The sequence below is a fragment of the Triticum aestivum genome, chromosome 6A (assembly GCF_018294505.1).
Source record: "Triticum aestivum cultivar Chinese Spring chromosome 6A, IWGSC CS RefSeq v2.1, whole genome shotgun sequence".
In the NCBI taxonomy this organism is placed as follows: Eukaryota; Viridiplantae; Streptophyta; class Magnoliopsida; order Poales; family Poaceae; genus Triticum; species Triticum aestivum.
In genome coordinates, this window is record NC_057809.1 from 621,865,378 (window position 1) to 621,882,248 (window position 16,871).

The following is a 16,871-nucleotide window of genomic DNA, read 5'->3' on the forward strand; positions in this document are numbered from 1 at the left end:
TCTGTGTGTGTGTGTGTGTGTGTGTGTGTGTGTGTGTTTGTTGCCGTCAATCCTCTAAATTCTTGAGTTCATTTCCATTGAACCAACTGAGGCTCGCATTTTTCCTCGAGAAACATAGCGCATCAGTACAAAACAAGGTATTTATCAACCCATGATTGAAGGAAGACATAAGGCATTTTCGAAATGAACATGGCCTAGAGATTTCTTTCATGAAATACAACCTATGGCCAGTTAGCACTATCTATTGTTGTATCATTCCGTAGTCATAAACCGCACGCAGAATTAACGGGAATGCACATGTCTATCTATTTATGTATCTATCTGCAACGTGTGGTCATGCATATTTGTGGGAAGAAGAGCTGATTGATGCCACTCATAGTGAATATACTGTGAGAATGAGAGCACAATTAAGGCTGAAAGAGATGATATGTCTAATTGATAACCTATGTATACTAGAGAACACAGGCGGGCGTAGAGCAAATGTAGATACGACCAGTACAACACAAACCTAACCATGAGTTTATTTAGCGCACAGGTCGTTGGACATCCCTAGATTTTTCTGGTCATGAGTGGTTTCATTCATCTCGTGGTGTAAAATAAATAGAAACCAAACATCTAGCGGGACTACCATTCTTGTACTGAACAAAGGCATGAAAGAGTATAAAAAACATATGAACAAGGGAGTGAGAAAATTTGACTCCCAAGCTGCGTGGAACCCAAAATTTTCAAAAGGTCAAAATTTTAGTTTGAAAAAAAAACCTGTAGAAATATACACACTTACTTAGAGATGGACACTCTACATATGTGTGAAATTTCATGATGAAGTAGATTTTGATGTGAGCTACACACAAAATCATGTATTGTACTTATATATTGAACAGTAGATGTGCTAGAAATACATGATTTCTTGTATAACTCGAACGAAATGAATTTCATCATGAACCTTTACAATACATCCATATGCATATGTATTTTTTCAGAATTTGTTGGAACTTACAATTTTGATTTTTGAATCTTTAAAAATGTGTGCCCCATATTTCCGATGAACAAAGGGGCTAGCTAGCTAGCACCAGACAAGACAACCATAGCCAGCAATTACCGATGGAGCCTGCTTAACTAGATCATGTATCCATCGATTTAGCACCGCTACGTACCTAATCAAGATGAATGCCATGTTTTCTGTTCGTTTTTCCTCACCATTAGGCCCTCTTTGGATTGAAGGAATTTCATAGGATTTAAATCCATATGAACTTTACCTATGGGAGCCTTTGGATCATAGGAATGGGTGCATCAAATTCCTAAGGGATCCATTCCTATACCCTCCATTCCATAGGAATCTAAACATGAGCTTAAAGCTCATTTTCATTTATTTTTTCTTTCGAGAAGTCTGGTGTAGTTGCAATCCTCTCTCTATCTCTCTCTACTCTACTCTCTGTCCTCAATCCTCTAAAATTCTTGTGTTCATTTCCTGTGAACCATCCAAAAACACATCTTATAAAATTCCTGTGTTTTGACACCCTGTACGAATTTATAGGACATGGCATGTCTGAGTTCTTGTCACATAAAATTTTAGTTGTCTCACCGACACTGAAGATGGCGATCAACACAACAGTCCAACCAAGGCATGCTGTCAGGGTACGATCTGATTGAGTTCTCTCACATAGCAGCAATTATTTTGTATCTACCTCACCAACATTATTCAATTTGTAGATGGGATCGATCTGGTGCATGAGAAAAACAAAACTTGAGGCAAAGCATTGGAAATTGTGTCCATCGGCCAGATAGGTGTCATCTCCGGCTGCTGCTGCTGCGCCTCCTGCTGGCCACCGAGGGCCCGCTACGACGAATGCTGGCTGCCCGAGGAGACACCTAGGGCTGGCGGCGGCGGGCCCCCGGGGGCTGCTGCTGCTATGTGTCCTCCGAGGCATGTGAGCAAGACAAGATGGACACAAAATAATGACTAGAGCATCAGTTCATCTTCGTGAAGACGTAAGGCTGACCCAAGCACCACACTAATCATGTACATGTCCTCACGAAATAATGGCCCACTACTCGCTGGTCTGCTGCTCCTGCCATCACCGCCAACCCAAACACCATGCTTCTGCTAGCACCACGGGGATGGGAGATAACAAAATATTTCCGTGTTGTGGTGGAGAAAAATATTCTTTCCACGTTCCTAGTTTATAAATTGACTTAGAACAATCAGGCATGGACATAATTTTTCTTTTTAATGTGATTTTTCCTGAACATGCATGCATAATGTTCCATGTATTCTGTGTGGTGATTAATTATTTTTCTTCACCAAGCTTTGTGGTGCCTCATGTTGATCGTCCTTTTGTTTGCAAGCACGCATGACCATTACCAAAGAAGAACCATGATCCAACTGCTTCATCATGGCTATGTCCTGCTAGAAATAACTTCAGCCATGCTAACATATGTATATAACAGAACTTGTATTTTTGCACAAAAGTCAGCTAGGCCAGTTGATTATCAAGGTTAGCCTTACCTATGAGGTTGCAAGTTTGATTCTCCGCGACACGCCAGTTTTTTAGCTTATTACGGGCGAAAGCACAAATCAACGTGACTTTATTTATTGGGCTTTTTGAGCCCGGGCGCAGGCTCGAGGCTGAGGCCCACGTGAGTGTGAAAATTCTGCAGGCGGGTGGGCGACGGACGAAAAGGATAGACGAGCAAAACACGTACGAAAAACCAGTTTTGGATGAAAAAAGTGAAGAAACAATCCTTCCTTTAATATAGGTATAGAAGAGCTGATAGATGCTACTCCTATTGAATATACTATGAGATTTTTCTGGTCATGAGTGGTTTCATTCATCTAGCGGTGCAATATAACTAAAAACCAAACAACTAGCGAGACTATCATTCTTGTTCTGAAAAAAGGCGGATCAGGTATAAAAAAACATATGAACAAGGGAGTGAGAATATTTGCTCCCCAGCTTGCATGGAAACAAAAAAATTCAAAAGGTCAAATTTTAAGTTTGAAAAAAAAACATGTACATGAAATCGTGCTGAGCTCCCCAGCAGTGGGAGGGGAAGGTGATCTCTGACCGTGTGCCTATTGAAGAATGAGCCAGCGACTCAAATATACAGACTTAATTACTTAGAGATATAAACTACTCTACATATGTGTGAAATGTCATGATGAAGAACATTTTGATGTGAGCTACAAACAAAATCATCTACTTGTATAGTGAATAATACATGTGCTAGAAATACATGATTTTTTCTATAGCTCGCATGAAATGCATTTCATCATGACCCTTTACAATTTATCCATATGCATATCTATGTTTTTTTTCGGAATTTCTTGGAATTTAAAATTTTGATTTTTGAATCTTCAAAAAATTGTACCCCGTAGATGGACAAATGAGATTTCCGAATAAACAAAGGGGCTAGCTAGCTAGCACCAAACAAGACAACCACAAACAGCGATTACCGACGGAGCCTAATTAACTAGACAACATATCCATCGATTTAGCACCGTTGCTTGCCTAATCAAGATGAATGCCATGTTTTCTGTTTGTTTTTCCTCACCATTAGGCCATCTTTGGATTGAAGGCATTTCGTAGGATTTAAATCCATATGAACCTTTCCTATGGAAGCCTTTGGATCATAGGAATGGGTGCATCAAATTCCTAAGGAATACACTCCTATACCCTCCATTCCATAGGAATCTAAACATGAGCTCAAACCACATTTTTCTCTTTCTTTTGAGAAGTCCAATGTACTTGCTATCTCTCCCTCTACTCTCTGTCCTCGGTCCTCTAAAATTCCTGTGTTCATTTCATGGGAACCATCCAAGAACACATCGTATAAAATTATTGTGTTTTAAAATCATGTAGAGATTTATAGGACATGGCATCTCTATCCTATATGTTTTCCTATTAATTCCTGCGTTTCTAAATTCCTGCAATCCAAAGAAGCCCCTAGTAGTTTCATTCACCCCGCTGCTGTTGCAAAATGAACTGAACCCAATTAAGCAGCTAGGAAAACTAGTGTTCTATAAAACAGCAAAAATCACATAGAGATATGCAATCAATGTCGTCAGTTCTCACACATAGAAACCATTTCAGACATGAAATGAAAAATCACATAGCATGTCTCACATAAAATTTTAGTTGTCTCACCGGAACTGAAGATGGAGAACAGCACAAACAGTCCAACCCAAGGCAGTCAGGGCACGATCGATCTGATTGAGTTCTCTCACATAGCAGAAATTAATTTGTATCTACCGCACCAAGACTGTTCAGTTTGTAGATGGGATCGAAATTCATGTGTTTTGAAATCCTATAGGAATTTATAGGACATGGCATCTCGATCTGAGGTTTTTCCTATTCCTGTGTTTCTAAATTCCTGCAATCCAGAGAAGCCCTAGTAGTTTCATTCATCCTACTGGTGTTGCAAAATAAACTGAAACCAATTAAGCAGCGAGGAAAACTAGCGTTCTTGTGCTGAAGAAGTAAAAGCATCCATGCATATGAAGAAAACCAAATAGCATCAAACTTCAGGCACATAGCAATCCATGCATCCAACTTTTATTTCAGACAGCCATGATCGAATTGCCCATAATAAAAAGAAATATCACATGGCGATCGATATGCAATTAACCCAGCCATGTCGTCAGTTCTCACACATAGAAATTAAATTAAGCTAAATGGCACCAAACTGCAGGTACCATAGATCCAACCATTTCAGACATAAAAATAAAAATCACATGAAATTTGGTGCATGTCTGAGTTTTTGTCACATAAAATTTAAGTTGTCTCACCGAATCGAACTGAAGGTGGCATGCAGTCAGGGTACTATCTGATTGGTCTGAGTTGTCTCACCATGACTGTTCAATTTGTAGATGGGATTGATCGATCGATATGGTGCAGGAGAAAAACAGAAGTTGAGGCCAAGCAATTGGAAACCGTCTCCAGCGGCCGGCTACGCGGCGCCTCCGGCTGCTGCTCCTCCTGCTGGACCTGGACGTCGACTCAAGCATGTGAGCAAGACAACAAAATGGACACAAAATAATACTGTAGAATGATTCAATCAAGCACCAGTTGGTCTTGGTCGAGCGAACCTGCGCCGTTGGCCGGAGGTGGTGGCGGCGGCGGCGGTGGAACGTAACCGAAGAAGTGCACGACACGGGCGGTAGGGGGTTCGTCCTCGAGCTCCTCTTCGAGCACACGCAGGATCTGGACGAGGGCGTCCAAGTTGGCAACGCCCGAACGGGCGTGGCGAGCCGTGGCGGCGCATGCCTCGCCGGCTCCCTGGGACTGGGCCGGCACCGGCACGGCGAGGAACTCCTCCACGTCGGAGCACACGCCCCCCAGCTCCAACCGCGCCCGGGACAGCCTGCGGACCGCGTTAGCGACGGCGGACTGGACGCCGGCGAACCAGACCGGATAGCAGTCGTGGCGGCTCCTCTGCCGCGTGTCCCGCAGGAAGAAGGCGCGCATCACGCCGGCGGACGGCTCCGAGGCCAGCAGCAGGTCGATGCCCGCCTTCACGTTCATGAGGAGGCCGCGGTTGGGACGCAGGGGCAGGGCGGCGGCGTCCGCGGCGACCGGCCGAGGCTCCTCGCTGCTGAGGGCGGCCACGCGGTCACGGGCGGTGTCGAAGACGTAGCGGCGGAGGAAGCGCCGGACCGGCGCGTCGCTGGCCGAGTAGACGTTGGACGCGTGGTGGTCAATGGCCCCCTCGAGCTCGTCCGCGGCATGGTCGAGCGTGCGGCGGGCCAGGTCGGCATCGGCGATGATCCAGGCGAGGATGGAGAAGAACTGGTGCCAGATGTGCTCCGCCATGGATTGGCCGCCGGTGGCCGCCGGCTGGCACTCTCAGCTGGCTGCTTGTCGGAAGGGAAGGAAATTAAAGGAGGGACTTTTGCTGGGTTTGAACGCTAGCTAAGGATTTGCTGGGTAATAATAACTTCTTTCCAAAAAAAAATGTTTTGTTTTGTTTTGGGCATTTATTTCCTTCAATAAAAACAACAAATCTTTTACTAAGATTTTGCTGGCTTGCTGGCTAATAACTTCTTTCCGTTTTGGTGCTCATTTATTTCCTTTAATAAAACAACATATTCTAGTTTTCTAAGAAAAATAAATAAATATAAGCACCCAAATCTCCATTACAAAGGTTTGCCAAAAGTATGAATTCATATCCAAAACATAATAAAATTTACATCAATGTCACTGGACTACTGAACAACCACCAACGTCGCCACTCTCGAACCAACCTAAGTGCCTAACTGTGTCGATGGCATCTAGGAAGTCTTCTTGCACGTGCCCTTATAAACATGCATCGCGAAACCGTAGATTGTTGCTCGTTGAACCCTTGAATGAATCCAAAGAACCAACTGGTACCAAATCTTGTCGTTGTGTATGCACATCAAAAAATCCTAACCTCACCACCCAGATTAGGTGGCAAGGATCTACGACAAAGATCCGTCAAATCCATCCCGACGAACAAACTCAAAGAGGATCGTAGCCCGAAAAACCGACTCAAAGATGAAGCACCACCATCCACCCAGACATCGCACCTACAAGGACTGAAATCTATACCTAATCTCTCCCTAATAATAAAGCACGGATTGAGTCTCCGGGTTCACCGTCACGCACTATTTGTAGAAAAGCCCCTGTGATTTTGTGCATTGAACCCGCAATCTATCGTTAATCTGCAAAGAAAAAACGGTTCGCTGGAAAAAAACACTTGTACGCTTCCGCCTCCCCCCACAACCCTGGCCTTGCCGAGCCAAATCCCCTGGCCGCCGCGGCCGACCTCAACCCGCCCGCCGTCGCGGCCGCACCTCTGCCCGCTCGCCGCTCCTGCCGTGCTCTCGACGGCAGCTTCTGGATCAGGTCAACGCGGCTGCTCGAGAGGCTGGGGACTACGCATCTGCTCGATGCAGAACGGCGGCGGCGGGATCCAGCGGGCGCGGGAAATGAGGGATCCGGCGCCGCGGGCGAAGTCCTTGCAGCTGGAGGCGGGCCTCCATGGCTGGCAGGGAGAGCTCCAAGGTCATGGTGGGGCTTTCATTTTTCTGGTAGAAAAGAGAGAGGTGCACATGGAGTTTGAGTCAGGTTGATGTAGTGCATTAACCTCGGCTGATCTATCTTGTTCTGAATTCCACTGGTGGTAACTTCACTCGTAAATTTTTGCTGCTCAGGTCTTTGACTTTTTTTTGCTGCTCAGATATTACACTTGCATCGCTCTGATGCAGAGACCGGGGAACCCCCCCTTTTCGAGAAAAAAAAGATATTGGACTTGCGATTGAAGAACCTGCTGAAGTATTGAGTGGGCTACCTGTAGCGGAAGACGCAGCAAGCGATTGAACCCCTACACTCACAGCGTTGGACCGATCAATGAGTAGTTATGTAGGTTCTTGGTACACTTGCTGCACCTACTGAAGCGTACAATGGATAACGACGATCCATTTGCAGCGAGGGGTGCACATCGTCGGTGGTCGCATGGACAACTCCGGCGATTGCCGCGGTGATACCATGCAGAGAGGTGTTATGAAGATGGTAGACTGTATGAAGGAGGCGTACATGACTAGCTGACTCCTTTTTCCGGTGGCTGTTCAGGTTTGATCGGATCAGGGTCAGCAGATCGGCGGCGGCATCCCACAGGATAACTCGACGTACGGGTGTGGCCATCACAACGACATCACGGTATCGTTGGCCAACCTGTTACATTATTAAAATCGGGTATGTCCCACAATATTTTGCTGTGTCTGATCTGCATGCTGACGAACGGTGAATGATATCGTGACCAGGCGAGGAAGAGCGCGCCAATGGATTTTCCTACCCAGGACTTTGTACTGTACTAATATTCAGAAAAATGTTTGTATCTCTTTCAGGTCCGTGCTAGCTATGTGCAAAAGGATGATGCCCATATGGACTAAATTTCTCTCTTTTGTAGGTTAAAAAAATGGTCTTCTATGGGTTACAAACCAATGCTTGCTTGCGTACACTCTGGTGCTCCAGTTAAAGATGGAAAGTTATAATGTAATGTGATGAGTAACCATCAGTTGATGAATAGATTCTCTTATGAATACTACTGTATCTCTCTCATCTCTTATATTGAGTGAACGAACAAAGTGTACAAATGAAGTCACGGTGAGCTGAGCAGAGCAGCTGGTGATCAGATGATTTCGGGTCCCTGCTAGCTATTTCTGATTTTGAAGCTATTCCTCTAGGACAAATGATTACACTACATTACAAGTTGAAAAGGTGTGCAAAGTGGAAGTTAGTACTAAAGCGAATTGCTCCTTTTGATCAGCCAACAAATTTCAGTTATAATATGTGTCATTCAAGTGGAAACACAAACTAGGACGTGCAAGATTTGTTTCTCCCGTTGCAATGCACGGGCCTTTTTTGCTAGTAATAATAAAGAGGCTATTGTTTCTAGCGGTACGTCACGGAAATAGCCCTCAAGGTTGTAAAATGTTACCCACCAATGCCATTGGTAAGTGACTACAAACGTTTCATATAGGGAAATCCCCCGCCTGGGCCGGCCCATCCAGTATGGACCTCCTATACTGCGCTCCGCACGCAGGGAGAAGGCACAGCGTGTCCGTTTGGGCCAACCCATGTATGGGCGGCCTGTTTTTTAAATTCTGTTTTTATTTTTCCTTTTTCTTTTCCGTTTTCGTTTTTTTTTCTACTATGAATAATTTGGGACTTCAAAAAAGTTTCAAAAATTAACAAAAAAAGAATTTTAAATAAAATGTTTAATAAATCATAAAATGATTGTGGATTCAAAAATTGTGCGTGATTTTGTAAAAAATTGTTTTCGTATACAAAAAATGATCAAAAATTTGGAAACAAATGTTCAGGAAATGAAAAAATATTCATGATTTTTTAAAAAGTTCATGTATTGGAAAATGTTAATGAAATTGAACAAAATTTCGCCAATTCAACAAATGTTCATGGATGAAAAAATATCCTAAAAATTCAAAAATTGTTCATAACTTACAATATAGTTTATTCATTCATAAGATGTTCTCTGATTCAAAAAATTATCATGCATTTCGAAAAATGTTCGTTAAATCCAAAAAAATGTTCGTGAATTTCAAAATTTGTTCCGCCTATTTCCAAAAAAATGTTCCTCAATTCTAGAAATGTTCGCCGATTCAATAAAATTGTTTTAAAAAATGTTCACAAATTTTAGAAAAATGTGCAAATAGTATAAAATGTTCATAAATTCAACAAATGTTCTTTTTAGCAGATGTTCAAAAATTTATAACAGTGTTCATGATTTCAAATATATTCACGAGTTCAAAAAAATATTCATGATCTCAAATTATAGTGTATCTTGGTGATGCAGGAAAATGTGGTCATGGCCATTGAAGATTATATGAATTATTATTTTTCATTGCAACGCACAGCCCTTTTGCTAGTTGTAACTTGTAGCCTATGTACTAGCCAGGATAGAGGCACTAGGATTCCCCTCCACACCACCGCCGCCAGAGCGGCAAGCAAAGGCGGCGGAAATTAAGGAGAGGAAGGCTTCGCTCTAGTCGCCTTGCGAGAGGGGGAAGAAAGAGTTCATCTACTAGAGAAGGAGACACTAGCCAAAAACTTTTTACATGCAAGACACCACACCAATCAGGAACCACAGTAATAATTCCTAATCGCCAATATCAGGTCAATTAAGCATATACCATGCATACCTCCTCGCTCTACTACTACTACAACTACAAACCATACCATGCATACATATATATATATATATATATATATATATTCTACAGCAAGCAAGCAAGCAAGCAGGCAATCATCATCCTATCTTACTAGCTACTAGAGCAACAATCTATCTACCTATCGTCCTTGCTCCGCGCTGCCCGGTCCTTCTTGTGCCCGCCCAGGATCCTCGAGATCTGCAGCCCACGGCTGAAGGCCTGGTTGAAGAGCATCCGGGTCTGGAACTCCGACACGAACGGGAACCACGCCAGGAACGCGATCGGGGTGAAGAGCAGCAGCCCCATGATGATCTCGTACCCACGAGCCAGCGCCCGGATCGACCCCCACAGCCCCACGCTCATGATCGCAGGCTTCAGCGCCTGAGCCACCTGCAATCAAACAATCTTCATTGCTATGCATCTTTCAATATGAACACCTCATCATGTAGCAGGATACACCAGATTAATTAATTACCAGGAGCAGGCCCCATCCTGTGGGCATGAAGGCGAGGATGCAGACAAATATGTCCTGGATCGTCATGTGAGGGATCACTATCAGGATCACGATGGTGGAGATGAACACGATGAAGATGAGCCCCTTGAGCAGCCGGAACACGAGCTGGAACTCGGCACTGAATTTCCGCCTCCCAACCGACACAGCCTGCGTGCGTGCATAAACAGAGTCAGTCAACAGCCAAACTCGCACAAGAGGACACCCTAATGTCTGTTGTAGCACAAGAGGACAAGCAATGGCCAGCCCTAATCTCTGCCGTGTCACAATTGAGAAGACTGCAGTTAAATGGCCAGGCCACTAGTTAACTTAATGCTCACCTTCATCACCAGCAATATGAAGAAGATGACAACCCATGACAAGCAATACACCTGGAAAGACAGCCCATTCATTAGTCAGTAGGCTTACTAGTAAAACAGAGACCGTAGAACACAATCAAGTCATCATGTTTAGATACATGATAGGCATCATCAGGATAATAAGACCAAGCAGATAAATTACCAGGACGCTCTTGGTGTGTCTGGTTATGTTGAGATGGTAAACAAGCCCATACTGGTAGATGAAGAAGCGCACCGCCAGCACTATCTCAAGAACGGTGCCACGCTTCCCCGAGTATTTAAGGGGCTCGTGCTCTTTTTCCCACCATGACTCCCAGCTTTTGTCTGGCGAAACACCGATACCCCCGCGGTTGCTGATCCACTTGTTCCAGTCGGTCCAGTCGTCCACAATCTTCTGCCACTCGAACCCAGAAGGGTTGAACAGGAACGGCGCAAAGAGCCAGGTGACAACCATGAACCACATGGAGAAGGTGATGAAGATGTACGCGATAGCTCCTCGGTACGACTGCCCGAAGATCTCAAACACGATAAGCAGGATCATCAGCTCAATGCCCTTGACGAAATGGCTCCGTGAGTACAGTCGATAGTTCTCGGCAAATTTGGCGTGGAACACCACGAATCCACGCCCCGTGGCTCTGTACTCGGCTCCTCCGTGGAGCAGCGTCTTTCCGTAGTAGTGAGTCTTGGTTCCGAGGGAGAACGTGAAGAAGACAGACGCTAACTGAAGCTGCATGAGCACAAAGTCGCTCAACGCAGTCCTGAACCCTCTCTCCAGACCGATCTCCATCATCATAGGGAGCGCCATCAAGAAGCCAAGCTGCACAAACGACTGCGAGGCGAGAGCGACCTGGAGAGGGTCGTTGTGTATAAACCTTCTTCCAGTGGCTAGTCCTTCATCAAGCCCACTGAGGACAAGATACAGACGCCCATAGAGAAATACATACACGGTCCATACCGTAATCTGGAAAAAGAACAGCAAAGCTACAGAGGTTAGGAATATTAACCAATTATTTTCAGAAAGCTGAAAAGTCCAGCAAGGCAAAGGCATCAGTACCATTGTGCTGAAGTAAAAGCCGATGGTAGTGTAGTAGCAGGACAACATTCTGAAGAAATCAAAACGATGCCCAAGTCGGTAGATGTCACGGCTCAGTGTCTGCTCGCCATTACCATACGCTATTTTCGCCTCGAATAGTGAAATCTGGTTGAGACCAACATCTCTTCCCTTGCCAACTTGCATGTATTCATGATGTGTAACGTTTCCTTCACGCAGTGTTGAATTGAATCCTGTCGCAAAGAGACAGGTATTAATTAGCATAACAACATCTTCAAGAACCACACACAGCAACGGCAAAATGTTGACCGCATGCATACCAGCAAATATGTCCTCACTAAGATTAATAATCTTAGATGCTTTGCTTACACCGCCCCTCGTGAGATGGAAAAGTCGATCAAAGATATCAGGATGTCCATAATGAAATCGAACCCTGCACGTGAGAGTGTCCAGGAAAAGAAATCATAAACCAACAATCTTTAAATTTCTTCAAAGAAAGAGGAGTAACACTGCACAGAGTAACACTAACAGAAAGAAACAAAACCAAGAACACAACTCAACCAAATGAACAAAAAAGGAGTACTAAATTGAAATAATCAACAATAACTTGTTACTTGCAGAATTAACGACAAGTTGTAGAAAGAAACATATAGAAAGTAAGTAACTGAACGTAGTAAACCCATGAATGAGATGAACTGCATTGTGATTCAGTCATGATGATTTACCTTAAAGGATTGGCAAGTACACGCTGTCCAATAGTCACAAAACTTGTCTCTTGGTTTGACATGAACCACGCAAGCGAAGAAACACTGCAAAAGCAATCATAACAATGAGTAATTTTATCCAAGCAAATAGCAACATTGTATGATGAAGTCATACATTAATCACAAATTGAAGGGTGAAGGAGGCAGTCAGAAACGACATATATATACCTGCCAGTGAATATATGTTCTCTTACACCAAGTATTGTTGGATACCTCACACCATCATGTTTCTTGGTAAACTCTTGCAGCAGGTTTCTCATTTTCAATGTCTCCTCCATATAATGCTCCTGTCATGTCATAGCATCACACCATGACTAAATGGCCCAAAAAATACTAGCTAGCAGCACAAGAAGCACAAATGACGCATATATACCTGATTCATGTCTATGGTTTGTAGGCCTTCACCTCGAGTAAAAATTATCGCATGGTTCTGATTTTCTGGTTTGCCTTCACCCAACATTGCATTGCCCGGAAGTTTTATCCTGTAAATGTCCTATTACACAACAAAATGACACAAGGTAAGCAAGTTTATATCGAATCGGCACGGGTGAGATCACGAAATGCACCTGTTTCAAATATAGGGATGATTATTAAAACCATTTCATTTCACAGTACCTGATCGAGTTTCTGACCAGGATCATCAGGCTTAGTTACTGCCGCCTTCACCAACGCTGAGTAGTAAACCTTCTCTATCTTCTTGCTCCTATCTTTGCTTGCCTCCCCCTCTTTGCTTGTCTCCTCGACTTCGTCAATATAGGCAACCCGAAGTGATGGATAACTGGCAAATAAACAAGCCTTTTCAATCATTGATGACATGCATAGAATATATCGCAATGATCAAAACAGAGGCGGTGTGTCCAAACCAGATTAGAACCCAGTGAATTGATACAACGCCTGAAAAACTTTCTTGTGTGCACGCTCATGGAAGATCAGCAAAACTATAAAAACTACCAAATGCACTAATAGTTGTATCCTAAGAGGCTAATACAATCCCATGACCTAACACAACTTTCTACGGTTGAACTACAGATCATAATCTATTCTTCCGCGTAACAGTTTGCAAGGAGATATATTCTAGTTTTGACGTGTCAGAGAAAGGAATCAGACATCCAACATATTCAAGAAAATGAAGTGATAAAATATAAATGGAACGTTAACTATTATCGCAATACCCTCTATAGAACTTTATATTCTTGAATAAAGACTTACGTTGTCATCAGCCTCAGAATATCCTGCGCACGTTGATCACCAGAACGTTTCTGGATACCGTATGACTGGCATGATACAACGTATGTAAACTTCATGTCGGCTACAGCTTTGGACTGAGTTAATAAGTGTGATTCCTCAGATAGTATATCTGCAGCCCTGAAGCCTTCCATAAGATCTGAGGAAAGCAGGCAAATTAGTTGATACATCATCATACTGTGTTCCGAAAAATCACAATCAGGAAACAGGCTCGGTCGCATAGAAATACCATTCTCTGGGGCCATATCAAGACAAGACTGAAGCACCAAAGCTTGTCGGTAGTACATCATCCCTCTTACTGTAAGATTGAGCAAGCATTACTACTGAAGGAAAGAAATATCGAGCCATGATACCAATGCATTTTTTTTCTTTTTTGGAAAAGTATAGTGCCTATGAGAGAAGAGGCAAAGGGGATACCAGTTCGCGTCAAAGTTTGGCCCCTGTATGATGCCCAAAGGCGAAGCTCATCTTCCGTTTGTTCAGTCTCACGGAGTTCCTCTTCATTCTTGCAGTCCACCCTTTCAAGAAAGTTTTTCCACTCATCTGCAAGGAGAGGCAAACATGAGTTTCGTGTCCGGGGACTGGAGTTACTAGGATATGCCGACTCGATGGATGGGATGTACCTGGGTAGATTTTTTGCAGGTAAAAAAGGATAGAAACCCCATCCTCGTTCTCCTCCTCTAGTGCTTGTGAGGAGAAAAGGACGTCTTCTTTGTAATAGGGAGTCAAGACACTGCAGTACACAAGTTGCCCCGTAAAGAAGCAGCAAGCCAACTATTCATTAGGATACCATTCTTACCCCTATTAACATGAGCTGGAAACAGAATTTGGAAAGGGCAGTTCTACATGAAATGCAGTTCTACATCGAGTTATACTACTAGCATAACGGTGCATGCATTTTGTTTAGGGAGTAACAGAAGTGTGAATATTTACATATATGAAGGCAAAGAAGCAAAACTCCATGGAATGAATGATGCTTGGTTATCCATAAAATACACAAGGAAGCTAATCCAGTACACGATGATTCAAGCATAGAATAGAATACATCATACACATAAATAGAGAGAAGAAAAACTTACGAGAAGGGCAGCATATTGCGCACTTTTGGAGCTTTTGGCATGTCCATAAAAAGAGAATTAGCAAAGAAAGATATCCGCCTTCTAGCATCCAGGTTTGTAGGAACATCCATAGCAGACTCCTTCACTGTGAGCAGAAGGTGAAGCCTTTTTATCTGAAGCCAAGAACATGAGCAACAGTCTTAGAAGCTTATCTTTATTTTTCAAATATATATAAATGTCCCTAGTTCAATCAAACAACGATAAATAAATAAAAATATCTGAAATATAACCTTTTCCTTCCAGGCATCTGATGCCTTGACAGGAAATTCAATAGCTTTAGTGAACAACTGTTCCTGTTCCTGTTGATCAAGTGGTGTGATCCCTTCGTGTTTTCTATTATTTCCACCATGTACCGGTTCTAGTAGCCTGATCAAGAGATAGCAATACTACATATAAGAAGTAACGAAAGACAACGCAACAACCAAGAATCTAATGCATGTGATTTCCCACTGAGTGGGAAAAGACCATTCTGCAGTAGAATGATGATAAGTTAGGTCTCTCACTCGGTGAGTTGTTCTTCCATTATATCCCTTGTTACCACCTCGAGCATATCCTGGAATAAAATGATGACCTGACCCCGGTCATCTTTGTCATTCTTTTGCTGCATGGAATTAAGAATTAAGAAGGATTAGGAGGTGGCATACACATTCAACATGACCCGGACCATGCATGATGACTAATTCTATATATACCAGTATCACAAGCAGCTCAATAAACTTCTTGCTCAGGGTAGGTAAGTTACTCATGTGCAGATCCCTTATCAGAGTATCGTCTGCTACGAGATCATCCACCACTTTAAAAATCTTTTGGATGACACTGAAAATATATATCATGAAGTTTGTTAATAAGAACAAAAAACAATCAAGACTTGGTACTTTTAAAGAAGTGAGGAGAATGTAGAACATACTCTCGCTCCCGTACACCAACCACTAAAGCATATATTATGTTTTTGAATGAAGCATAGCATTCCTTGATGGCGTAAGTGAAATATGGATCTGAATTCATCCGTTTCTTTAGATCGCGGTCTTTTCCTCCACTGTCTGCTGCCATATCCAATGCTATTGGAATCTGAAATGCAGCTAATAAAATAAAATGAAACGACGATGCCTCATTCCACCAAAATAACAGCAGGAGTTGAATGAGAATATGTACCTTGCTAGCAAGCAGGAATGGTGGCCACTGGATCATATCCATTTCACGATCTTTGCAGTATGGAACAAGTAACAAGTCCTTCTCCCTGACCAGAACGCAACAAACAACAGATCAGCAGGAATCAGAAGGACAGTCAATATGTAAAAATAGATATCAGATGCCGCACCTGTTATCTATCAAGTCTTCCTGGCGGAAGCTTGTGATGATCAGATTCCATATCTGAGCAAATCTTGCAGCTATTTTGTCTTCTTCTTTGCCATCTCCAGGTTTCTAGAGTAACTTAAGCGTGTTAGATGAGAAGACAAAATAAAACAAGAACATAAATGCATTCTCGTAGAAGGGATCTACACCTAATGTACTCTCCATTAATATGTGAAAATAAAAAGAAAATCCACACCTGAGAAGGTTTACTGGAGAAAGCGGAACGGAATCCTCTCCTCTTTGAGTCATTTGGAATCAAGTGATCGTTGAAAGCCTTCGGCAAAGATTCGAAGCGAGATCTTAACATTCCCAAGGTTCGTATCTGATTTAGTAACACCAACAACATTACACTCTGTAAGTTGCTTTGTTCCATTGTACAAAAAATTCACAGCACAATCAAATCCAGAAATAATGAGTAACAAGCGATGCTCATAAAAATTTGGAAATTTAACAAGTTTTAATTAAAGAACAACTTTACATACTGACCCATCCCTAAAAGGTCAATCTACAGAACGGCGAGTGGAAGGTGTTGGTCGGTATTACTAACCTCACCAAGACGACGACATGCCCCATAGATACCACCAACTAATGTCGAGAAAATTGCATACCATATTTGGGTATCCATGAAATACACCTGAACCAATAAACCAAGGTAGGTCAAAATAGGATGAACAACTTCTGTTCTACACAATGAAGAGGACAGAAGGCATACAAGAATGATAGGAGCCCAAAGTGCAATGACGACACCAATGTTGTTCTTTGCTGCAGATAAAACCAAAAATAAGAACATGTTCGGGCTCAAC

At 42.9% G+C, this 16,871-nt stretch overlaps 2 protein-coding genes across 2 annotated transcripts in view; both read right to left on the minus strand.

Annotated features, from left to right (window-relative positions):
- LOC123129871 (putative disease resistance RPP13-like protein 1) overlaps positions 1–5,810 on the minus strand; it is a 15,108-nt gene extending 9,298 nt beyond the window's left edge. Inside the window, exons 1-2 of the mRNA XM_044549849.1 lie at positions 5,087–5,810; positions 4,932–4,996 (exon numbers count right to left, since the gene is read on the minus strand). Of these exons, the coding sequence (XP_044405784.1) occupies positions 4,932–4,996; positions 5,087–5,810 (789 nt within the window). The remainder of the gene's footprint in view (positions 1–4,931; positions 4,997–5,086) is intronic.
- Positions 5,811–9,559: 3,749 nt separating this feature from the next.
- Positions 9,560–16,871, minus strand: part of LOC123129233 (callose synthase 3) — a 14,711-nt gene continuing 7,399 nt past the window's right edge. The window contains exons 19-42 of the mRNA XM_044549473.1: positions 16,781–16,842; positions 16,616–16,702; positions 16,265–16,390; positions 16,034–16,137; positions 15,868–15,952; positions 15,623–15,783; positions 15,408–15,531; positions 15,219–15,316; positions 14,946–15,081; positions 14,677–14,828; positions 14,221–14,330; positions 14,015–14,140; positions 13,827–13,895; positions 13,562–13,736; positions 12,968–13,130; positions 12,726–12,845; positions 12,521–12,639; positions 12,314–12,397; positions 11,909–12,021; positions 11,592–11,821; positions 10,701–11,498; positions 10,520–10,570; positions 10,164–10,349; positions 9,560–10,078 (exon numbers count right to left, since the gene is read on the minus strand). Of these exons, the coding sequence (XP_044405408.1) occupies positions 9,824–10,078; positions 10,164–10,349; positions 10,520–10,570; positions 10,701–11,498; positions 11,592–11,821; positions 11,909–12,021; positions 12,314–12,397; positions 12,521–12,639; positions 12,726–12,845; positions 12,968–13,130; positions 13,562–13,736; positions 13,827–13,895; positions 14,015–14,140; positions 14,221–14,330; positions 14,677–14,828; positions 14,946–15,081; positions 15,219–15,316; positions 15,408–15,531; positions 15,623–15,783; positions 15,868–15,952; positions 16,034–16,137; positions 16,265–16,390; positions 16,616–16,702; positions 16,781–16,842 (3,734 nt within the window). The 3' untranslated portion in view covers positions 9,560–9,823. The remainder of the gene's footprint in view (positions 10,079–10,163; positions 10,350–10,519; positions 10,571–10,700; positions 11,499–11,591; positions 11,822–11,908; positions 12,022–12,313; positions 12,398–12,520; positions 12,640–12,725; positions 12,846–12,967; positions 13,131–13,561; positions 13,737–13,826; positions 13,896–14,014; positions 14,141–14,220; positions 14,331–14,676; positions 14,829–14,945; positions 15,082–15,218; positions 15,317–15,407; positions 15,532–15,622; positions 15,784–15,867; positions 15,953–16,033; positions 16,138–16,264; positions 16,391–16,615; positions 16,703–16,780; positions 16,843–16,871) is intronic.